At 41.0% G+C, this 25,426-nt stretch overlaps 2 protein-coding genes across 3 annotated transcripts; both read left to right on the top strand.

Annotated features, from left to right (window-relative positions):
• Positions 1-1,484, top strand: LOC124146960. 2 transcript variants are annotated; one of them, XM_046517540.2, is made up of 3 exons: positions 1-93; positions 351-428; positions 780-1,484. In XM_046517540.2, exons 2-3 carry the CDS (start codon positions 365-367, stop codon positions 1,055-1,057), a joined length of 342 nt encoding a protein of 113 aa, XP_046373496.1. In that variant the 5' UTR covers positions 1-93; positions 351-364; the 3' UTR covers positions 1,058-1,484. The 2 variants fall into 2 exon arrangements, with proteins under 2 accessions (XP_046373496.1, XP_046373498.1); XM_046517542.2 differs by having other exon boundaries at positions 14-89.
• Positions 1,485-3,112: 1,628 nt separating this feature from the next.
• On the top strand, positions 3,113-23,436 carry LOC124146972 (electron transfer flavoprotein-ubiquinone oxidoreductase, mitochondrial-like). The gene is made up of 14 exons (XM_046517558.2): positions 3,113-3,169; positions 4,818-4,931; positions 6,694-6,846; positions 7,090-7,166; positions 8,570-8,651; positions 10,069-10,187; positions 10,804-10,881; positions 11,465-11,677; positions 12,016-12,090; positions 16,791-16,934; positions 17,974-18,142; positions 18,865-19,047; positions 19,919-20,140; positions 21,487-23,436. The coding sequence occupies exons 1-14, from the start codon at positions 3,130-3,132 to the stop codon at positions 21,648-21,650; spliced, it is 1,833 nt and encodes a 610-aa protein (XP_046373514.2). The 5' UTR covers positions 3,113-3,129; the 3' UTR covers positions 21,651-23,436.
• The last annotated feature ends 1,990 nt before the right edge of the window (positions 23,437-25,426 follow it).

The following is a 25,426-nucleotide window of genomic DNA, read 5'->3' as shown; positions in this document are numbered from 1 at the left end:
CGTCACAACAATCAGACCAGCTGAAGGTGTCGATGCTGTCAGACATACAAGTACATCAGAGCGGGAAATCTGAACTTTTATAACCTGGAGTAGGTGAGCTGTGGACGCCATCTGTTTTTATATTCCCTGTAATGTTTTTTGTTCAAATTGAAATTTATTGAAGTAGCGTAAAAATGAAATTAATTTTTCAGTCACATCAGATTTTTATCTTTGTAACAAAACACTGTCTTATTGCCTGTTATCGAAGATGCCAGCATTAGAACAACAACAAAGGGACATTTTCTTCGTTAGGCGTAATTTATTCTGAGAAGTACGAAATACCTTTCTAAAGTTCCGTTGTTGTTTTCCAGAACCTCAAACCAAGATGATATTTCTGACCTTTCTCGCCATGGCGGTACATGAAATCAAGAAATTCAAGAAATCCCTTGGTAAGTGCGATTCTTTTACTCATTGTATTTCGGCAGGCGAATGAGTGAGTGAGTGAATTGGGTTTAACGTCGCTTTGAACAGTATTTCAGTTATGTCACGGCGTGTCAGCTTAATGTGGGGGGAAAGCCCAAAGTGATGCAGGTCTCAGACGTTTACCACTTTGGTGAAACCCCCCAGCACGTATATTCGGGGCGAATCGGATTTGAACCCACGATCATAGTGTCATCATACATTTGGATTTCTCTGGATCCGCCTGTGATAAACTGCACAGTAATAGTGTGTATTTAACATTCTTATGGGGTAAATCTAGCTTTTGATCTATCTGATGTTAATAGACTGTGTTTGTTCAGAACCTTACAACGGCCCCGAGGATGACCCTTTCGTCAGATGGGTGGATGTGGACCCAGGACAGGCTCCCCCGAACATGCCCTTCCTCCTGGACGACCTGATTCCCCCGCCGCCAAACCCCAACAACTACCACAACGACGGCCGGAACCACGATCCGTCCGCTGCCTACTGTCCTCCCAGCTGGATGTACAGAACAGAGTATTACGCCAGCGAGGCAGACAAGTATGAGAAGAACTTCGGGAGAAAGTTCCCTGCCGGCAAGGCCTATGTTGTCACATAAACAGTGACTCCAGAGAGACTATTGTTTCGCAAGCGAAAGGGGGAAGACATTTGAATAATGCGATTTTTTCGAACATTGATCTCAGTATAAGTTTTAATTGAATACTCATTATATTTTAAATGTATGTGAGGCACAATTGCCAGATGCAGTATATATATGTATATAATATTATTATAGTTTTCATTCTTTCAAACATGTGATAAACGATATTCTTTCATACATAAAATGTTTACAAATACATCTTGTATTAAATATATATATACATATACATATATATACCATTGTATATATATACAGTATATAATATGTTATATACGCACGAGAAGCGGCATTGCACGGAGCTCTCGTGAAAATGAACATATATCTAGTTTTTATTTATGTACGGCATATACGGCCACTATATTTTTAATAAACATTTGTTAAAAATTGCTGGCCTTTGACTTTCTAGAACAAGCAATGGAAATTGAGTTCTATAGTTGAGAAGAAGTACATGAATGTGTACCAAAGTCAGGGGTACTGATGGTCCGCATTACAGAGTTGCGTTACCTAAACGTGTCAGGATCTGCTAATCGTGGGTTGGAATCCTGATTTGTCCTGAATCTATCCCTTGTATGTATGCACCATACTTGTCAGCGACCTTCATCTTTTCGGGCTGTCCTCCCTCACTACATCAAGGTCTGGTATTGGATGGTGGAGAACTGGAGTCGCTGAAGCACAGTATGGAGATTGCCATGATTATTCATTCATTCAAACATATTTCATGTGTATTAATTTTTGTTGGCATTTGTTTTTAAAAGATTTACCAAAACAATTCCAAAATTCCGGTTGTTGAAATGAAAAACACATGATGAAATACAAATGACTATTTTTAAATTTTTGTTTGTTCGTTTCAGTTTTTTTCTCCTTCGATATTTGAAGTGGGGTTTGGGATTTAATGATATATAATCTACTTGCCCTTAATTAACAATTACTGTTAACTTTATTATTCGTGGAAACTCAATTTCGCAAATGCGCGTGGAACAAAATATTTAAATTTCAGAAAGCAAGCAACCCCTTGTCATGTCACTGCACGGGCCTCCAAAACATATAATATTTATTCTTAAGTTCACTCGATCGACAGCAATGTAGAGAACCCATTTTTGAAAACCACTACTTTGTTGTGAGGAGTAGTGTATCAAGTGAGTGAGTGAGTATAGTTTTACGCCGTTTGGGCAATATTCCAGTATTCCAGTCCTGGGGAACACATTGTACCAATCTCATTAAAATCAGATCTTAGTTCTCGCTACCGCTAAACATTGTGGGGAGTCAAACCCGTATCTTCTGACGAGCGAACATTAAATGAAAATGAAGTGATTATAATGTATTTATAAATTGACTAATGATTGAGTAGATTAACATTTAAACCATTCAGTTTAACTTTTTTCGTCTCATATTTAGCTGGTTGAATGTGTGTTTTTTTAACAAGTAAATGAAAGAATGAAACTAGCTGGCACTATTCATATTTGAAACAAGTACATTTATGTGAATAAACTGTTTATATAAATGTATATTCTGACTCGGAAAGAATCCCCAAGTACAAACCCACTATCCCCCACCCCAATTAAAACGTAAACAAAGTTTTACACCTTTCATAATAATGGTTTCATAGCAGTGCAGTTTTTATACGTCAAATAAGGACGTTCACACATTTCAAACCTAGATATGCCCTCCACGTACTTACATTACTCTTGTCATTGAATCTAAAACAAAACAAACAACACATTCAGTATATAAGTTTAGAATAGAATAATAATAATAAAATCATTACCAGTAAAACTTTACGCGTGGAAATCAACTAACCTGCTAAGTTATGAAAATTAATATGAAAATATTGGTCCAAGGGAAACAACTCTGACAGTTTACGACATATAGCATCGCAACAACTTTTAACACGTAATATTGTTATAACTCTGAACATCTTCAATTTTCGTTATGAAAAGAGTTTTCGGGTATAAATTTCAATAATTTATAGGAAAACATATTTTTTCATTTAAGCATTTATCAACATGCCGTCATCGCATCTGAAAATAACAATGGCGTCCTACACAAGCTACAGACGTGTCTTGGCATCAGGTAAACAAACTTTTTGCGCTTTCTGTGATGCAGTTTGTGCATGTGGCATTAACGTGTTAAATGCTGACAGACAAAAGTTTGAATTGCTTAAAACACGTGTTTTTGAACAACCTTTATCCTAAAAATTACGAGTTTACAGTAATCCTAGTAACGAACAGTGCTTCACTGTGTGAATATTCCGGTCAAAGTCCAATGACAGTAACAAGTAGACGTGACAGAGTACAGCGTTTTGTGGAACCTTTGGATTTTATGAAGGTGAATGGAAGGATATTTCTCTTCCTTTTCCTTATTCACCATGACGTGTTTGTTGCAATATCTGATAACAAACTATGCCTGAAAGGGATGGTAATAATTGCGGCTAATCACTAACATTTTAGTGATTGCATCTCTTACCCACTAGAAACATTGTACACTGTCACATTAATATCACAAGTCTGCATTCCAGTGTATTTATAGCTTTAGCAACATGAATAGGTTTTCTGTTTGTTGTATGTTAGTGTAGCAAGTGTACTCTGACACAAGTTATATAACTTATATAACTTATATAAGTTATATAACTGATGTCTACCCCTACTTCTATAGTTTAATGATTTACTAGGATATCCGGATGCCTACAGCCATTTTGTGTATGTGCACCGGAAAATGAGCTGGAAATAGCAAGATCTACTTCCTTAGCAATGAAGGTCATATTTACAGCAGTAGAAACTAACATTGTTAGTCCTTATAATGATAACATATAGCAAAACACTTAAAAATATCACATTTCTACTAGTCCCCGTGATATCTTAACAATTGGGCAGTTTGGTAAGGACTATAGGACAAGTGCCAATTTTAAAGCTGATTTACGTTTCTGTATTTTAACATGTTTATGTCGATTTGCCTGCCTTATAGCTTATTGTTGCTTCCAGAGATTCTTTTAGCTCTAATATTGTGTGAAGTGACTTCTTTGGCCCTAATAGTAATATGTTGCATGAGTTCACTTCTTTACCCCTAGAACGTGTATTGTTGGACTTCTTTTTAACCCTTATCATGTTAAATACATGAAAGTCATTTTTATACTATGCACTGACTTACTTGCATTACATTGCAACATCACCTAAACTGTCATTCACAGTAAGCCTATTATTGATAGGAATCAGTGGACAAATGGAACAGGCACTCTTGTCTGAGGCATGATTTTGACAGTGCTCCCTACATTAGCCTGAAGTCTGAGTAAAATTATGTTTGGTAAACTGAACTAAGAAATCTAATGAAATGATTATGATGCAGCCAAGAGACTAGTTTTTGGCACAGACAGCATTAGTTGACAGCATTAACAACTGGAACTACTCCAATGATCATGATAATCCCAACCAAAATTACTATTGGTTGAGCATGTTGAGATAACCATTCCAGCAGAAACTACTTAAATTTTGACATGTTGGAATTTAATTCCTGCCAATATCATGTATGTTATCATTGTGCTCCAGATAAGGAGATAATCCCCACACCTTGAACAGTATTGAACACTGAGCTAGAAACAGTATTCATTCCACTGTGAAATGTCTCTTCAAATTGATGTTGTGATTGAAAATGGATGGTGGAGCTTACAGTTGTGTTTTATCATGGTTCTAGTGTTATTGTGTGACACATGTCTTGTCGATTTCAGCTCGTCTCGTGCGTCAGTGTTTGTACCAGAGTCGTGCATACTCATCGCAGACAACACCTCGCATCACCACACACTATACCATCCATCCTCGAGACAAGGATCCAAGGTGGAAAGGTCAGCCACATACTTATTCCTGATGGCAGGTTTTCATTATCATGATTGTAGGAAACATGTGTTTGTGTCAACATGACATGTACAAGACTGATGTCATGTATGTTATTGTACATGTTGTAAGGCTATAGAAACAAGGAAATGTTTCTCGGGCCTTGGCAGGTCACTTTTAAGTTTTGTGGGGTCTCTGAAAGGTTTGTCTGATCATGCTGATAGGTACAATAATGACATTAAGTACTTGTAATCTGATTGTGTTTTTATTTTGCAAATGTTATGCATTAGGAATAATAATTGAATTACGGTAGGCGTTTTAAATGGGCTTTTGGCAAGCAAAAATACAAGGGATATCCAGGATTTTCAACTACGTTTTTATGGTTGCAAAATTTTGAAAACAAAATTTGTTGTCCAAAATTGGGATTTTTGTAACATTCTCATATAATAACATGATAATATGCTTCATACATGTCATATGAAGCAGAGAATTTGACAAATATATTTTTAGAAGCAATAATAAATGACTATCGTGCAGGATCTAAAGTGACCTGCCAGGTCCGAGAAAACATTTCCTATATTTCTTTTGCTTTACAACACATACAATTACATACATGATATCAGCCTTGTACAAACACCTGTTTCCTACAATCATGAGGAACTGATTGTTTAAGCCATAGTTTCATTCAGCTAGGTAACTGAAGGAATACCATGTCTTAGTTAACTGCCCCATTCATCATACAGTGCCAGTTGATTTGCAGCCATGTTTACGTAAGGACTCATACAAAGTAAAACCTCTACAGGTGTCAGACAGTAGCTTTTACTGCAAGTAGGTCATGTATTGATATATGGAGCTGATTAAATGTAATTTCTTCGAGCATTTCTAGTTGACATCATTTGCATATTTGGAGATCATGATAGCACACTTATGGTTTGCCAACTTGAGTTTAGGCTTTCAAGACAGTCCAGTCAACATCAGATGGAAGTCTATTATCAAGACTAAGCTTGTCTCTAACTATTGATAACTCAATATGCTTTCCATGCTAATAAAGCTTTAAGTTTAAGAGGGCAAATATTTAATGTGACATGAAAGACGTTTTGAATTTTACTCATGTGGCACACTGTTAAAATTAAATCTCTTAGTTTTATATAATGATAGTAGCAGAAATTAAAACCTATGTGATTCGGGGCTCATATTAACATGCTTGAGTATCTGATACATGTAGTTGTAATGTGATGACTGGCAGATTAAGTGTCACTCCACTGATGCTCTTGTAATCTTTGGTTGGTTTGTTGGTTTACACCGCACTCAGCAATATTCCAGCTATATGACTGCTGTCTGTAAATAATCGAGTCTGGACCAGACAATCCAGTGATTGATATCATGAGCATTGATCCACGCAATTTGGATACGATGACATGCTTTAACCAAGTCAGCTTGCCTGACCACCCAATCCCGTTAGTCGCCGCTTACGACAAGCATGGTCGCCTTTTACGGCAAGCGTGGGTTGCTGAAGACCTATTCTACCCCGATCTTCAGGGGTTGTAAGCTTTGGACTGAATTCTGGAGCATATAGATTGTAGAGAACTTCTCTTTTGCTTTCTTTTTCATGCATGGATCGGTCTTTGTGTTCCTCACCAAGAATTGATAATTGACCACTCCCGTTACAGAGATTGAATGTTCCTAACTGCAGCATGAAACATAATTCACTATTTCATCATTTTTTAAAAAATACTGACGTTTCACTAAAAATTACTGTTCTTTTCCCTGAAGATGTGGACATGGAGCGCTTCGCAGATGAGGCTGACGTTGTCATCGTGGGTGGAGGGCCAGCAGGGTTGTCAGCTGCCTGTCGCCTCAAACAGATGGCCAACGAGCAGGGGAAGGAACTCCGTGTGTGTTTGGTGGAGAAGGCAGCAGAAATTGGTTCGTCAGATCAAATAGTTTGTTTCTTTGATACAGCTAAGTTTTGTACTATTAAAAGCCAGCAGTACTCAAGCAATTACAAGAAGAGTCTGACATTTTGATAAATATTTTTTAATGAAATATGTTTTGATTAAATCTATTATTGTCATAATCAGTTTTAGAATTAACATGATTAATGCAAAGTTTAGGCTTGCAAATAATTCTATAAGAGTCTGGAAAAAAATAATTTTTTCCTTTTTCCAGGTGGGCACATATTGTCTGGGGCCTGTGTGGAGCCCCATGCTATTAGTGAACTCTTTCCAGACTACCTTGAGAGGGGGGTGAGTTAACAACCCGTTTTAAGATTTAGACCCATGTTATCAGATGACCTTTAGAGGGGGGTGAGTTAACAACCCATCATAAGATTTAGACCCATGTTATCAGTTAGATGACCTTGAGAGGGGGGTGAGTTAACAACCCGTCATAAGATTTAGACCCATGTTATCAGTTAGTTGACCATGAGAGGGGGTGAGTTAACAACCCGTCATAAGATTTAGACCCATGTTATCAGTTAGATGACCTTGAGAGGGGGTGAGTTAACAAACCGTCATAAGATTTAGACCTATGTTATCAGATGACCTTGAGAGGGGGTGAGTTAACAACCCGTCATAGGATTTAGACCCATGTTATCAGTTAGATGACCTTTAGAGGGGGTGAGTTAACAACCCGTCATAAGATTTAGACCCATGTTATCAGTTAGATGACCTTTAGAGGGGGTGAGTTAACAACCCGTTTTAAGATTTAGACCCATGTTATCAGATGACCTTTAGAGGGGGGTGAGTTAACAACCCATCATAAGATTTAGACCCATGTTATCAGTTAGATGACCTTGAGAGGGGGGTGAGTTAACAACCCGTCATAAGATTTAGACCCATGTTATCAGTTAGATGACCATGAGAGGGGGTGAGTTAACAACCCGTCATAAGATTTAGACCCATGTTATCAGTTAGATGACCTTTAGAGGGGGTGAGTTAACAAACCGTCATAAGATTTAGACCTATGTTATCAGATGACCTTTAGAGGGGGTGAGTTAACAACCCGTCATAGGATTTAGACCCATGTTATCAGTTAGATGACCTTTAGAGGGGGTGAGTTAACAACCCGTCCTAAGATTTAGACCCATGTTATCAGTTAGATGACCTTTAGAGGGGGTGAGTTAACAACCCGTCCTAAGATTTAGACCCATGTTATCAGTTAGATGACCTTTAGAGGGGGTGAGTTAACAACCCGTCCTAAGATTTAGACCCATGTTATCAGTTAGATGACCTTTAGAGGGGGTGAGTTAACAACCCGTCCTAAGATTTAGACCCATGTTATCAGTTAGATGACCTTTAGAGGGGGTGAGTTAACAACCCGTCCTAAGATTTAGACCCATGTTATCAGTTAGATGACCTTTAGAGGGGGTGAGTTAACAACCCGTCATAAGATTTAGCCTCATGCTATCAGATCAATGCTGAAATCTTTTTCAAAAGACACTCTTTAACTGGTTGTTGATATCATGAAGTCGTGGGGGAGAGTAATTCTGTGCCTAGATCAATCATTTTATGAACTACATTTCATTAACCTGAATGTCATTTCCTTTGCATGCTGATTGAAAATATCCAGCCAATCACACTTCAAAACACATACATGGTGTATGTATATACTCTTATTATGATTTAGATATTTGTTGTGCCATTTTCAGGCCCCCTTCCATACCCCTGTAACAGAAGACTCCTTTGCATTCCTCACAGAGAAGGGGCGCATCCCCATTCCAGTATTACCAGGTAATAATATATCATCATTCATCAATAATAGACAGGAGTTCGGTCCTGGGCTTTATTTCACCCAGCAATGCTATAGCTATGCTCTGTCTATGTAAATGTATGGAGATTGAGAGAGTCACGGTGGTGTTATGTTTCTGCTGCTTGTCGAGGGTTCAGTTTCCGCAACTCTCTGTTGGAATTCAGTTGGCGCATTTTAGATCTGTTTTAAAATATTTTGTGCCCTTTTTGCTATAAAAGAACTTTAAACTCACCTAAAGGAAGACATAATGTGACCATGGTGACACTCTGTCCATGCAAAGTGATTTAATGTGAACTTCAGTGAATCTGGCCAAGTATGTGCAAAAACAAGTTTTGTAGTTGGAATTAAATATCTACATTTACAAGAGGCCAGCAGATGGCGAGGCACTTTGGGAGGCACTTCTGATTATTGTTAAATTTGAACATTTTCTCTGAATGGACAACTCCATCTCAAGGTTTGCATTTGATTAAACCAAATAGCAAAGTAAATGATTAGTCCTTTTTAAGTAAAGTTGCTTTTAACAATATTCCTGTGACTGATCAGTTACAATACTTTGACGCAACGATCCTTCATGCTTATTGTATGTTGTGGGTGTAACGACTAATTGATCTATCTATGCATCGCGTTTGTCCATGGCATGATTGCAATACATAGTTTCCTAGTATCAGTAGCTGACCTTGATTCAACACTTTGCTATTGATAGTTTAGGCAATAAAATGAAACAACATACTGTTTCTCAGCGATATGACTCAAGTGGGTCTGGATCATCATTGAATGGACCCTTTGTGGGGATTCCAGGTTAGAACTGGTCCCACAACCTATGCTGGTCTCCCCGTGGGGATTCTGGGTTAGAACTGGTCCCCCACAACCTAGGTTGGTCTCCTCATGGGGATTCTGGGTTAGAACTGGTCCCCCACAACCTATGCTGGTCTCCCCATGGGGATTCTGGGTTAGAACTGGTCCCCCACAACCTAGGTTGGTCTCCTTATTGGGATTCCGGGTTAGAACTGGTCCCCCACAACCTATGCTGGTCTCCTCATGGGGATTCTGGGTTAGAACTGGTCCCCCACAACCTATGTTGGTCTCCTCATGGGAGTTCCGGGTTAGAACTGGTCCTCCGCAAACTATGCTGGTCGCAAGAGGCAACTTAATCAATGATGGCATCATCGTACTCCGATGGTGTAAATCGTTGCTTATTATAACAATCAATGGATTGTCTGGTCCAGATTTGACTAATTACAGGCCACCGTCTCCTGCTGTGATATTGCTGATAAACCTAAGCTGCATAAACACCATTCATATGGTATTTAAAGATGAATGTATGTTGTTTCTTAATGTTCTCTGTTGTTGTCCATCATGATGTGAAGGTGATAATAAAATCCAGTGCTTTTGCTCCAGGAATGACCATCTATAACCATGGTAACTACATCGTCCGTCTTGGTAACGTGGTCAGGTGGCTCGGAGAACAAGCAGAGGAATTGGGGGTGGAGATCTACCCAGGATATGCTGCCAGTGAGGTCAGGATACTAGCTTTCAGGGCCAGATTTACTACCCGAGTACCCAAAACTCTATTACCCGACCCATTGTAGCTGCAAGAGTTGGGTACAAAATGTTCAATTGGAAATTGTTTAACCAGAGCCCTGGCACAAAGTATTTAGTCACACATAAAGAAAGATCCAGTCAGGCATACACTGAAGTTGATGGAAAGTTATCTTTCTTCAAACATATAAAAGTCAGAAGGGATGGGTACATAGTCTGAAGGAAATGTACTCATCAGTGACTTGCAGTGTAACCATGGAGTTCTAGATAATCTTTGTCATTAAACTCTATGTCATGAGACTAACCACGGGTATGGGTAGTCCTGTGAGTACCCGGGTCCTACTCAGTACCCTCCCGACCTGAGTACCCAAGTTACGTCCCAGCCCGTCCAAGTCAGTAAACGGAAGGATAACCATGGTTTTCTTAATGCTATGAAGTTACCTCCCTTTAAATGAAGTTGACTGAGATAAAAATTTAACTACATTTAGAATATTTGTGAAGCCTTACTTTCTGGTAGGAAGTGAAGCTTGTTAGAAGGATGTGGTTGTCAGTAACTTTACTGTTGCTTTCATCATACCATGTACTTGCATGCAGGTGCTGTTTCACGAAGATGGCAGTGTGAAGGGTATCGCCACAAATGATGTCGGCATCTACAAGGACGGATCACCCAAAGTAAGGTGGATGGGCCATGCTTGTCTTTTTTGATGGTTTTAATCATCATGTGCTGATTATGATGTTGCCTGGCTTTACAATGATCATTGTCATTTAAAGGTTGTCATTGAGTGTTACCTAATGGCTTCCAAATCTCTGGTATCATGTGACTTTTTAATGTGAACATGGAATTGCATCACTCTGTACACAAAACTTTAATGTTGTAAAATTCAGATCGTACTGAGCATGGTAGCACATCTGAAACTAATTGTTAGTGTGAAGATCCAGGGTAGAATAGGTCTTCAGCAACCCATGCTTGCCGTAAAAGGTAACTATGCTAGTCGTAAGAGGCGACTTATGGAATCCGGGTTGTCTTGACTTGGTTGATGCATGTCATCGTATCCCGATTGCGTGGATCGATGCTCATGATGTCAATCACTGGATTGTTTTGTCCAGACTCGATTATTTACAGACCGCTGTCATATAGCTGGAATATTGCAGAGTGAGGCGTTAAGCAACAAACAAGCAAATGTTAGCATTTCCTGCCACACTATGAGTACGTCATTGTTGAACTTGCATGCAACCCATCCCCTCTTCTGCCTAGGAAACATTTGAACGAGGTATGGAGCTGCATGCGAAGGTGACCATGTTCGGGGAAGGTTGTCACGGACATCTTGCCAAGCAGCTGTACAAGCATTTTGATCTGCGGAAAGACTGTCAGCCTCAGACGTATGGTATCGGCCTAAAGGAATTGTGGGAAGTAGAGCCAGAGAAACATCGTCCTGGTCGGGTGGAACACACTGTGGGATGGCCATTCGTGAGTGATGTGGGCCGAGGGTCCAGGGATTAAATAACTTGAAGTCTTTACCAGTCTGTTCCAAAATCTTTTACGTCTACTAGCCTAAATTTGGCTGTAAGCATCATTTTCCATAGATTTGATTTCAAAGTTATTATTAGAATAAGCTTACTGGTCTATTCATAATTTTCAGATTCAGGGTTTGGACTAGTGGCTAAAGTTGCAGACTGCTTAATATAGCTTAACGCAGGACTAGACATGCTAAAGTGGTCAAGATGCTTTCAAGTTTTATTGTACTTTGCCTGTAGCAGCTTGTGTTTATCTACATTTATTCAATAAGCTAATGTGCCTTTGTTCAGGACAGACACACCTACGGAGGGACGTTCCTGTACCATCTGGGGGAGGGAGCACCGCAGGTTGTCGTGGGCATGGTGGTAAGTTTCTGCTGATGCATAGTTTATAACAAATATTACATACAACCTGTACAGGTGACCGCCTCCATGGTCTAGTGGTAGAGCGTCTACCGGAGAGCGGAAGGTCCAGGGTTCCGATCCCCGGCTGCATCATACCAAAAGACGCTAAAAGATGTTACTTGTTAGTGCCCTGTCTGGCGCTCAGCATTAAGGGGCTAAAAAAAGGGCTGGTCGGCTCGGAGTCAGTATTCTGTGTCTGAGTAGGGTATTCGTGTTACACTGCAGCATGGTATCTCAGTGGGCTAGCACTAAAGCAGCTACAATCACAATACAACACACACACACACACACCTGACCTGTATAGATAGAAAGATTGTCGACATTTCCCAGTCCTGTGTGCACTTACTCCTTCACCTATTGCAGTTTAATTTAACCAATCGATAAGCCAAGGTTGTGTTCCAGAGAGGCAGGCTAGCAAGTATTCTGACCAATAACACTAGTCTGAAGAAATGAGTTGCCATTTACTTCATGGTGAAAGTGGAAGTCCACAAGTATATGTCCCTAGTCCTTCCTGAGTATTACTTGTTTGTGACTCGTCGAGTTTTGAACCCTGATTGCACAAACGATTGTTTTGCGTGCAACGTGTGTAACATGTGCTTAAGCCTTCACATGCTTAACATAACATCATCTGGACAAAAGGCTGGCTTCTTTGCAGTTTCTCTGTGGTGTTGACATTTCATTAATATAATGTTTTCTGTCAGAGAGTAATATATAGAATAACCTACTTGAAATGGGGATTATGTGTCCCTAGTGAATGAATCATGGCATGCTGAAAGTGCCACACCAAATTCTTACACCATGCCTTCACTTGGGACAGGGGATCTGTTATTCCTTGTCGCTCGTTGGTTATTCTCTAAATGTGTTGAATGCAGAATTGGAAAACATGTAATGTTGTTTTGAAACTTCAACCAGACCAGAGCTAAATAAGATATATGAAATGAAAGTCATGTTGTCCTTGTCATTACCCTGATGTTAAAACCTAAACGTTGAGGGGTCCCGAGAATTCCAGAGGAGAGGACCTCAAGGACCCAAGGACCCCTTTATTTTGAATAGACCCGTGAAAATCCGGGGTATAATAGGTCTTCAGCAACCCATGCTTGCCGTAAAAGGTGACTATGCTTGTCGTAAGAGGTGACTGGTGGGATCGGGGTTGTCTTGACTTGGTTGATGCATGTCATCGTATCCCGATTGCGTGGATCGATGCTCATGATATCAATCACTGGATTGACTGATCCAGACTCGATTATTTACAGACCGCCGTCATATAGCTGGAATATTGCTGAGTGCGGCGTTAAACAACAAACCAACCAACCAACCAACCAATCATTTTGAATACTTATGTGTTCATTTTTAACTTATCCTGCATTACACATTGCACATCCCTCTTACTACCAAAGTCCTAACTGGAAATGAATGACGAGTTCAGTTCAGTTGAGATCACAACCAGCTCCTTGCCACCAAGAAAGATTCAGAGAAAGTATGCATGATTCACAACATGAGGGTGTTCAATCAGTGCTATGTAGCCTTCACCATGGTTCAGGCTGATCACGCTCTGCAGCTACATCTGTCCATCACTCCAGGCGACTATGTCATCTCCGGGGGCACGGGTGGCCCAGTCGTCTAAGGCGCTGCAATTCGCTGTTCAGAGTTGTGTCCCTTGGGCACGCCAGAAACCTATGATTGTGGGTTCGAATCACGGTTAGCCCCAATTATGTTTCTAGGTTTGTCAGCACCATACCCGTGCTCATGGGTTTCACCAAAGTGGTAAACGTCTGAGACCTGCATCACTTCGGACTTTCCTCCCACATTAAGCTGACATGCCGTGATATAACTGGAATAGTGTTAAAAGCGGCGTTAAAGCAAACTCACTCTCTCTCTCTATGTCATCTCCCTAGACATCCACCTACCTCCATGTCCTTTACACCAGGTGGTACCTGAGATTTGTTTTCAACAACCACCACTACCAGTGAGCTGTTCTCCCATTTGTCATTCCATGCCCCATGGTTGTTCACATAATGAAGATGATCGTCTCCTTCCTACACCTGAGGGGGATTTCATGATGCGCTGTTCCACCCACTGGATTGGTAACTCAACTCAGCGAAGTCGGAACTAACTTTGACCCAGCGCCTGACGTTCATATGAGGCTACTTCGATACCACCAGTGGCCTCTTGCGCCTCCCACCAGATGGATGGCCCTCAAACCGTTCATCAGTGGCAAGTGCTACTTGGCCACCTCTCAAGGGCACAGGACCTCACGGGCAGGGGGAGGCTCAACATCAGGCCATGTCAACTGTTTCTGGTGCCTCATCTAAGGAGCCAGCAAGATTGGACTTTGAGCATGTTGCAGACTGCCTTTGCCAATACCTTGACTGGTGGTTAATCACAACTCCTTAGACAGCGTCTCCTTGATGGAGTCAAAGCATCCCGTAAACTGTTCCTCAACGCCTCACTCCATGGAAGGGTTGCACCACTTCTTGGACCAGACAGCCTCAGGGATGTGGTCTCCAGAACAAAAACAGGGGCACATCAACAACTTGGAACTGGAAGCCTTTTCCCTGGCAGTACAGCTTTCGTCTCATCAATGATCAACGCCAAGCTGCTGATTGCCACAGACAACACAATGGTCATCTATGCCAAAAGCTATGTCTGGTTGTTCACATGTGCTAATGTTGCAGCTGTCCACTGCTGAGTGAGTAGCGGAGACTCACCATCTCAGCCCAGCCCAGCCCAACCTACAGGAACACTCTACGAGATGCCACGACATGTGACAGCTATCCTAGCACCGGACTGAAGGTAGGCATCACCACCTACCGTCGGATAAAGTGCAATATGTAATGCAGAATAAGTTAAGAATATTCCATAATCAGAGTATTATGTCTATTTGTCCCCAGCCGCGCGAATGCGCAAAGTGGGGGACATAGTATTCACGACCATCAGCCTGTACGTCCCACCTGTTTGTTGCCGCGATATCTCAAGAACTAAACACTGGATTGTCTTCATATTTGGAACTATGGTGTATATACAGACTCCGCAGACACAAGTTGGTTTTGGTGACCTTGACCCCATTTTCAAGGTCACAGCAGGCAAATCTGCTTTTGGAGTTTGAAAACGTTGTTGCCGCGATATCTCAAGAACTAATTGCTGGATTGTCTTCATATTTGGAACTATGGTGTATATACAGACTCCGCAGACACCAGTCGGTTTTGGTGACCTTGACCCCATTTTCAAGGTCACAGCAGGCAAATCTGCTTTTGGAGTCGGAAAACGGTGTTGCTGCGATATCTCAAGAACTAATCGCTGGATTGTCTTCATATTTGGAACTATGGTGTATATACAGACTCCGCAGACACCAGTCGGTTTTGGTGACCTTGACCCCATTTTCAAGGACACAGCAGGCAAATCTGCTTTTGGAGTTGGTAAACAGTGTTGCCGCGATATCTCAAGAACTAATCGCTGGATTGTCTTCATATTTGGAACTATGGTGTATATACAGGAGGGGGACATTTCGTCACTTTGTGACAAATACTTGTTTATATACTTATCCTGCATTACCCTGCGTGGCTGATGTCTTCCTACCCAATGTACCATCAGCCCCGAGGGATGTTTGAAAACAATAATGACATATAGGGGGCGACACCAGATATCACGAGGGTCATGCAGATCATGGTGTGGAAAAGAGTTGCTGAAGACGCTGACAGATTTTCATTCATTTCCAGTTCCAGACTTCGGTACTAAGATCAATGTGCAATATGTTATGCAAGAAAAGTATATACAATAAACATCATACTATGATTATGGAATAATTAAACGGAAGGTCAAATTTCAGGAAAAGTTATCAGTTCTGCTCATTACAGTCAGTATAGACTGCAGATGTGTAGATTCAGAAAACAGTACAAATTTGTTAAATAACTTTAATCACATAGTAATTTCATGCCAGGCCAGACCAATACAGGTTCATGTTTTTTTAGAACACAAAACTCAAGCAGGGAGTTACATAGTGGTATGACATTCCACAAGTATTGATCACAGTGATACAATAAGTAAAAAATATATTTATTCTTGCCTTAAATCTTTGCTTTTGTAACTGTAACGCCAAACAAACACTAGTTAGAAGTGAAAACGTAAATATTTTCATCCATTGTGGCATGATTTACACTCACTCAGCTACTTACCGGGGTAATTGAATATCATCAATGCAGTTGGTATAGAGTTACCTCCCTTCTAGTTCTACGCAGCCAGGCAGTATCCAATCATGACACGATTTAGTTTGTCAACTTGCACTATGGAGGACAATGGCAAGATGGTCCAGCTTAAAAGTCCAGCCAATTGTAAATCGTCAGTCTGGCAGGTATTTGGCCATCCTGTGCATGAAAAAAAAGGCTTACGCACCACAGATAAGAACACATGCAAGTATTGTGGTACATATCGGATCGTGAGCAAGGTATCTTGATACATATCGGATCGCACAGTTGATTTATCGCCTCCCCTAGAGTTACATTTGTTGTATTAATCGAGTTTAAAAATTCACTGTTGTTTTTCATCAGTCTGCAAAAATGATCTAAAGTGCATGGTAAAAGTGGTAGTCCACAAGAAAATGTCACTTCTCCTTTGTGAATGTTAGTCTTGTACTAGTGGACTTATGTTAATTTCATACCCTGCAGATCGGCCTGGACTATGAAAACCCATACCTGAGCCCGTTCCGGGAGTTCCAGAGGTTCAAACACCACCCAAGTATGGAGCCCTTGTTCAGGGGAGGCAAGAGGATCTGCTACGGCGCCAGGGCTCTCAATGAAGGAGGACTGCAGGTTCGAGATCAACTCCTTAGATCACCGTGTAGATAGACCGTGTAGACTGTTTCTTTGATGTTATACCCCGGTGCTAAGTTGGTGATACGAAAGATGGAGACACCACTTCTGAAATGAAATTTGGTGGCGAATGGGGACAGGGTGTTTATCATTGTTGAACTGATGATGTAATACACTGGAAAATCAAGGATGTATTTAATGCTGCACTCAGCAATATTTATTAATGTTCAGACAAGTCTAGAATGCAAATGTGTGATAGTTGCTACCTATTTTAATGCTGTATTTGGGCAGGTTTTATATTACACAGATGTATTACTTTATCTAGTCCCAAACTGGCTGTAATACTGTTAAGGTTACTTTAGGGGGCACGGTTGGCCCAGCCATCTAAGGCGCTGCGATTCGCTGTTCAGAGTTGCGTCCCTTGGGCACGCAAGAAACCTATGATTGCGGGTTCGAATCCCGGTTCGCCCCGATTATGTTTCTAGGTTTGTCAGCACCATACCCGTGCTGGTGGGTTTCACCGAAGTGGTAAACGTCTCGGAGACCTGCATCACTTCGGGCTTTCCTCCCACATTAAGCTGACATGCCGTGATATAACTGGAATACTGTTAAAAGCGACATTAAACCCAAGTCAGTCAGTCAGTTAAGGTTACTTTAAAATGGTAAGTCACTCACTGAAAACACCTGTGCAAACTTGTAATACTCACAGATGAGCCCAGGCTGCTGAAATACGACATGTTTAGCTTGGCCTTTAATGTTTTCATTTGGAACTGCCTGTTTATGTTTATTTTCAAGATACAAATATGAAAAATATAAGATTTGCTCATATTTGCTGATATTTGCTCATTTATACTGAGAGTTTATTAACCTTGACACTAATTGGCTGAAAGTTCACCAGATGCGACCCTTTGGAGGCCTTGTCAGATTATCACACAGTGGTATCATATCGGAGTGAAAGAGTAAATTTAGTCTAGTTATGCTTTCTTTAAGGGATCGATGTTAAAGATACAGCCTATGACACACGGTGTTGTTGTTACAGAGTGTGCCTAAGCTCACATTCCCTGGCGGCTGTTTGATGGGCTGCAGCCCTGGTTTCATGAACGTCCCGAAGATCAAGGGAACTCACAACGCCATGAAGAGTGGCATGTTGGCAGCTGAGTCGGTGTTCGACACCATGTTTGATGAGAATCTCAACTCACCCACTGTAGGTAGGTATCTCGTGGAGATGGAGCTGTGTGGGACAGAGAAGCTAGGTGCCCAGTGATGCTGAAGAAGTCACTGTTGTATAGGGTACTGCAGAAATGTACCCATTACATTATATACTGTACCCTGCTGAAATCGCACTACAGCCATGTACACAGTTGACAACTGCATGGTTCACAAGCAGCTGGGCTAGATGACTGTGTGTGAAACTCTGTTACCTCAGTACTTCTCAGAGGCCTAATGCATGATCCATAATGTATCCATGTTATAACAAACAACACTCTCAAAATACTTTTTGGGGAAACAATAAGCCTTTTTTTATAAGGATACAATTATTTTTAGTAGAAGGCAGCTATGCTTGTTGTACTTACAGGATCAGCTGGTCAGGCTCGCTGACATGGTTGCATGTCATTGTATCTGATTTGAGTGGAATGATGCTCATGATGTTAATCACTGGATTGTCTGGTCTTGATTATTTACAAACCACTGTCAGCTGGAATATTACTGAGTGCGGCGTTAAACAACAAACAAACAAATAAAATCTGACTAGCACAATTTCTTTGTGGTGCCAGTCCCTCTGACCAGCAGATGTAATACCCACCAGAAACATCTAGATTCTACACCATGATGTAACTGAAGAGCTTTTAGCCCTACTTACTGAAGTGTTGCTGTGACACTACCATTGTCAATCTACATCTGACATGTCTTTGGTTCGTGTTGGTGACAGGTCTAGATCCAAAGTGTTACGAGGAACGTATCCGGGACAGCTGGGTCTGGAAGGAGCTGAAGGCTGTCCGTAACGTCCGTCCGTCATTCAACACATCCCTAGGGCTATATGGAGGAATCCTGTATACTGGCCTCTTCCACTGGATGCTGAGGGGCAAGGAGCCCTGGACGCTGTCACACAAAGGTAGGGTGGGATGATCACACCCTTTTGTAAGACAACTTACATGTCAACTTATCATGTGTTTTGTTCACCTTGAATTTCAGGGAGTGTGTTCACCACACCCAGACACTGCTTGGCGTCCCCAACTTGGACATGATTCCAAATATTTCTATGATGTATTTAATACCCTATTTAGGTATTTCTGAATAGTATGGGTTACATCTGTCACCAGATCTGTGAAGATCCGGGTTAGAATAGGTCTTCAGCAACCCATGCTTGCCGTAAGAGGTGGCTGTGCTTGTCGTAAGAGGCGACTAACGGGATCAAATGGTCAGGCTCGCTGGCTTGGTTGATGCATGTCGTCGTATCCCAATTGCATGAATCCATGCTCTTGATGTCAATCAGTGGATTGTCTGGTCCAGATTTGATTATTTACAGACTGCCATATTATAGCTGGAATATTACTGTGTGGCGTTAGACAACAAACAAAACATCTGTCACCAACTGATTGTCAGATTGTACGAGCTGAATAGCCATTTACACCACTAGACAGAAGGTGGAGGCCTGTCCATGACAGTCAGCTCATGAGATACTGCACACCAGCTAGGGGCACATGGAACAGATTCATCATTACGGGTTCAGTGCAGAAACTTATTTGTGGCGGAACATGTTTGTGAGACAATATCAGATCTACCTTACTAACATCAGTGGGTTTTATATGGTAACTCTAAATGTCAACAGGGTCAATTATGTGACAAGCAGATGATGTCACATGTTTGGACGTTATGATGTCCGTGCAGACCATCTGACTTGTATGGGTTCGTACAAGAAGATGACTGGCCAGGCAGTTTACTGTGAGTAATCAGATGAAATGATCGCGTAATTTCCATTACAGGAGGGGACCACGATCAGCTGAAGCCTGCTGCTGAATCCACGCCCATCGACTACCCCAGACCTGATGGAGAAGTTAGCTTTGACCTGTTGACCTCAGTGGCCTTGACCGGCACAAACCATGACCATGACCAGCCTGCCCACCTCACACTCAGGGACGACTCGGTCCCAGTCAACCGAAATCTTGCCCTCTTTGATGGCCCGGAGCAGCGATTCTGTCCTGCAGGTAACACCTGTGTTTGCTACCTCACTGAGATCTACATTCAGGGGCTTTAGTTACCGTGGTCATGTTCCCAGGTTCCATTGTGAGCAAGTTGGGCAGATATTTTAGACTTGGTTCATTATATTTTGCGATATGTGGAGATATAAATGTAAATTCCTGTGTGCACAGTGTGTAAATCTGCAAAGTGTACACACTGTTTTTTTTACGTATACAGTAAATTATGTTTATAACAAACACCCTTATAACGAACTGACTTATATAGCATACTGTTTTGGTGTCCTGTCCATTTGCTCTTTATATGCTGTAATGTATGTATGCTTATTATGAACTACGGTTATTACAAAATAAAATTAGGGATCTCTTTGAGTTTGTTATAACCGTAGTTTACTGTATATCTCCATAAACGCAAAGACATATTCAATTCTTATAAATAATAACTTCAGAGATCGCATACTTAATCATTAAGCCCTGCCCATTCTATTGTCAGACAATCAAGAAACAGTGGTCTGATAGTGGACGTGGCCTTGTTTTTTTTAATCCAAGGGACTCACTAACTTCATAGGGGACAAATTATGAACACTTTGGATGCAGTGATGAAATTGTGAATGCATCTAATGGAATACTTTGAAACCCAGCATCGAGAATAGATATGTTACAGAGTTAAGACCCTTTCCTTAAGTTTTGGGACATGTCGGGAAATGGGACACAACCATCAACTGGGACGCGTTTTCTTGGAAACTGCTATGGCTACAAGGATAACAATTTGAATATATTGTTAAGGGGTAGATTGGTTGATCCTGTTAAAAAATATCACAAAAACAAATGATGTTTTGCAGAGTTATGGCCCCTGTTTCTAATTATTCCCTGCCAAATCACTACGATACATTTGCAAGGATTATAGGGGATATGGGGGATTTTGCCTTCTTGTGTATTATTATCAGGATTCAAAATTAATTTAAATTTTCTAGTCTGAGACAAGTAAATTTCAGGAGGGTCTAATGACATTTCCTTGTTGATGAGGTACATGTCGGCTCTGTAGCCATGGTAGCAGATCATTTATGCAACCTATTGAAAATATAAGATAGTTACTATACTAATAGTGGGATATTTATGGAACATCTTAACAAAGAAGTCTTTTCATTGTCTAATGAATTTATGTTTGTGCTTGATTGGTCTGAAGATGGACCCCCCAAACACGATTGTTGCACCAAAGGGTAGGTAGTTTCCTGAATAGAAAAGTACCCCAGGTACATTTCTCCAATACTCTGTAACAATGAACCCTTTGACTCGAGCGAGTTTGTGTAACTATAGTCAGAAACATGAGTTAAAACTTAGTCTCTTATCTCCAGGTGTGTACGAATATGTGGAGACAGAAGATGGCACCGGCAAAAGGCTCCAGATCAATGCTCAGAACTGCATCCACTGCAAGACTTGTGATATCAAGGACCCCTCCCAGAACATCAACTGGGTGTGTCCTCAGGGAGGGGAGGGGCCAGCGTACAACGGCATGTAGATGCCCCGACCCATGACCTTTGTGACACACAGTACACAGCTTCAAGTTAGGGATGTCGGCGGTGAGAAGACAGACTCTGTTTCAACTGGGCGTGTCATAATTCACCGATGATGATACGCCTTACGATTCAATACATGATGTGCCTACCATGATGTAATTCAGATTCAGATTGATTTAAAAAGAAATAATGACAAGTTTTACAATAACCGTTATCAGGAAACCGCACTAAATTTGATTTAATATACTGTGAGAACTAGCCCAGATAAACCTATTGTGGAAGTTAAGTACACAAACTGGTTGACAGGAACCACCTAATATGAGCCTGGCTGTATTGAACATTGGGAATTTTTATGCAAAAACTGTGAGGTAGGCATGTCATGACACCCCTAGGTAACATGAAGCTGATGAATGATCTCAGGGACTAGGGCTGGGACAAGTCCAAATTTACTACACGGGTACCCACCCAACTATTACCCGACCCTATCCAGGTACCTGCTGTTGGTCTCAAGAGAGAGGTACAAATGTCCGATTGGGGATAGTTTGACCATAGCCCTGGCAAAATGTATTTAGATACTCAAATAAAATGATCTGGTCATGCATACACTGAAGTTGACTGAAGTTTTATCTCTATTCAAACTTATAAAGTCAGAAGAAATGTGTGCACAGTCAGAAAGAAATGCGAACATTAGTCACTTATAGTGCAACCATGGAAGTTCTAGATAATTTTTGCTATTAAACAATATATCACGTGACTAACCACGGGTCCGGGTAGTACCGTGGGTGCCCGGGTCCTACTCAGGAACCACCCGACCCGAGTACCCGAGTTACCCGTCCCAGCCCTATCAGGGACACATCTCACCCAATCTGTTCCACCGATGCTGGAAGTTACAAACATGTGACCTATTACCACTTGTTTGTTTGGAATTCTGTAGACATGGGGACATATATTTCTATACTTCTTTAGGGCGGTGGGGTAGCCTAGTGGTTAAGTGTTGGCTCGTATCGCCGAAGACCTGGGCTCCATTCCCCACTTGGGTACAATGTGTGAGGCCCATTTTCCGATGTCTCTCGCCGTGATATTGCTGGAATATTTCCAAAAAATGCGTAAAACCATACTCACTCACGCTCACTATATTTCTTTAAACAGCAAAAATACTTTCTTTATCAGGGTTAGGGTCAAGACATGACAATCTACTGACCATTTGGGCCTGCTGTTGTTGAAAATATCTGAGTACCATTTCACAAAGCTGTTGTGGTGATATGACTTGTGGACCTTGAAACCTGCTCCAAAAGGACTTGAATCAAAGAACTCCTCAAGCTTTAGATGGTAGTATTAAGGTATTAAGTATTAAGGATCCTGTGACGTGCATGTATATTTCGATTTAAGCCCATCAGGTCACTGCCATTTTTGTATCATTTTTGCTTGAAATGGGAATAGGGCCAGCTGTTGAATCGGACCCATCTCAAAGTCAGATCGGACAAAAACACCTCAGTTACTCACTGCTGGATGTACCCCTCTGTCACACTCTGCAATGGTAGAAGAACATTAGGAGTATGGATCAATGTGGTAATTTCTTTGTGTTTTCATGTAGGCTGAGGGAGTGAAGTGAAACATTTGATCTTTTGGATGTGTTTATTTGGTGAGCCAGAGTTTGTTCTGTGTGATTTCAATGCAGAAATGGACCACATGTTGTCTATACTGATTGATATATTCAACTGAAAATGTTCATTGTTTTGTTTGCGTTTATTATGTATATTATCATGCAATATATTTATTTGTAAACAAGGTCGTGTTAAGTCATTTTTGAACATGTCTGGGTTGTAGCATCATGAGGATATGTGTGAGGGTGGAGATATAAACCCTACAATGTTATTGTAACATCCAAAGACTCTTTAAGGCTTTGGTCTAAAGAGTCTTGTGTTTGATTGTAGGTTATCAGCTAAAAGGACAATGAGGCAGGACTCTGGAATATGTATTGTATTGTATTCTTCTACCTGCAAACTTATATGTTCAGCCCCCTAAAATTGTGCTAACATTATGTCAAAATAGAAGCGTGCAATATGGTTACATACTCACTTGCACAATTGCTAATGCAACTGCAATAATCACTTGTAAATAAGGAAGTAAAACCTTTAAAAGAATCCCAATTTTGAACACAAATAACAATTTTTTCCAATTTGCCTGCCAAAGACACTTAGTTTGGATCCTAGATTAATTCCTGGATACTCACCCACTCACTCACCCACTCACCCACTCGCCGTCCTGTGACCATCCAGCATATATCAAGTTTGTGGTAGAGATATTTAGAGAACTGATTCTCAACCATGGCGTTGATGTGATTCTGCTGGGGCCAGAAAGATCCATCGACTCCCACATATATCATGTTAAAGGATAAGAGCTAGAAAAGTTTCTCTTTGATGCAGAAATTACCATGACTGTCTTGTGTTTTCTGTATTACCTGTATCCAGAAAGCGTCAATGAAGAAAACCTTGTTTTAATACAGGCTATGAACAACTAGAACAACAAACAAAGAACTGAAGATGTTTGTTGAACAAGATCTGCCAAATTGAAGCTGAATGTTTGAAGTATGTATTTAAGTACTTTCAGAAATACCAGCTTTTAACTGCTTTTTGCCGGTTAAGAAAGGATAGAATTTTTCACAGAGTGTTGCTATTGTAATATCGAGTAACTAATGATCTACTAATGATCTACATACCTTGGCTTTCATACCAACATGTCTGTGGTGTGATAAATTAAACGAAGAAGGTAGGGGTCATCTCAAAACAAAACTGGGACATAAAGGGATGTTAGACAGCTCTGATACTGGGATGATTAGGTGTACAGTGTACAAGCTTTATAAGCAGAAGGTACCCCGACTTGTAGTAAAATTCAAAAGGAAATTAAAGACAGTTAATGTTTCCTGGACTAAACTGATTATTGCTCTCCACGAGATGGGATTTCGATACACAGCACGTGTCGAGGACACAGAAGTTTTCAGGGGAAAATAATCCATGTTGTCCAATAGGTCACATTATCTCCGCACCATTCATAACTATGGCAGTCAGGGCATTCAGAATCATTTACCTTGATGACACCTGGGTGAATAAGAGGTACTTACTACATTTGGCTATTGTGAGATGAAGAAAAGCACCCATGGTACCATCAGGTAAAGGGGGGCACGGGTGGCAGAGTCGTCTTAGGCGCCTCAATTTGCTGTGCAGAGTTGCGTCCCTTGGGCACACCAGAAACCTATGATTGTGGGTTTGAATCCCGGTTCGCCCCGATTATGTTTCTAGGTTTGTCAGCACCATACCCGTACTCCTGGGTTTCACCGAAGTGGTAAACGTGTGAGACCTGCATCACTTTGGGCTTTCCTCCCACATTAAGCTGATATGCCGTGATATAACTGGAATACTGTTAAAAGCTGCGTTAAACCCAACTCACCCACCCACCATCAGGTAAAGGTAATCATGTCATTGTTTTGTATACCAGAACCTGTGATCTGTGGCTTATTGATGACTAGTTTTTGTGGTGAAAAGAAAACTGGTGATTATCATAAGGAAATGAATTGTGATGTGTTCATAGACTGGTTGGAACGTCAGCTACTAGCCAATCTAAACAACCCCAGTGTCATTGTTATGGATAACGCCAGTTATAACGTCTAGGAACCAGATACTGTCGCGCCAACCGTGAGTCGTCTGAAGGTGACCATGCAGGAATATATCATCTTGCAATGTCGACATCAGACCACTGAAATGAAACAACTCATGGCGAT

This window comes from Haliotis rufescens, unplaced genomic scaffold (genome assembly GCF_023055435.1).
Source record: "Haliotis rufescens isolate VD_foot unplaced genomic scaffold, xgHalRufe1.0.p SCAF_7, whole genome shotgun sequence".
Classification (NCBI taxonomy): domain Eukaryota; kingdom Metazoa; phylum Mollusca; class Gastropoda; order Lepetellida; family Haliotidae; genus Haliotis; species Haliotis rufescens.
The sequence above is the reverse complement of the archived record's forward strand: the minus strand, read 5'-3'. Positions and strand labels throughout refer to the sequence as shown.

Coding starts and splice junctions, on each gene's coding strand:
- LOC124146960 (XM_046517540.2), top strand. CDS start 365: ATGATATTTCTGACCTTTCTCGCCATGGCGGTACATGAAATCAAGAAA. Junction 429..779: donor GAAATTCAAGAAATCCCTTG/GTAAGTGCGATT, acceptor GTGTTTGTTCAG/AACCTTACAACGGCCCCGAG.
- LOC124146972 (XM_046517558.2), top strand. CDS start 3,130: ATGGCGTCCTACACAAGCTACAGACGTGTCTTGGCATCAG. Junction 4,932..6,693: donor CAAGGATCCAAGGTGGAAAG/GTCAGCCACATA, acceptor TTTTCCCTGAAG/ATGTGGACATGGAGCGCTTC. Junction 10,188..10,803: donor CAGGATATGCTGCCAGTGAG/GTCAGGATACTA, acceptor ACTTGCATGCAG/GTGCTGTTTCACGAAGATGG.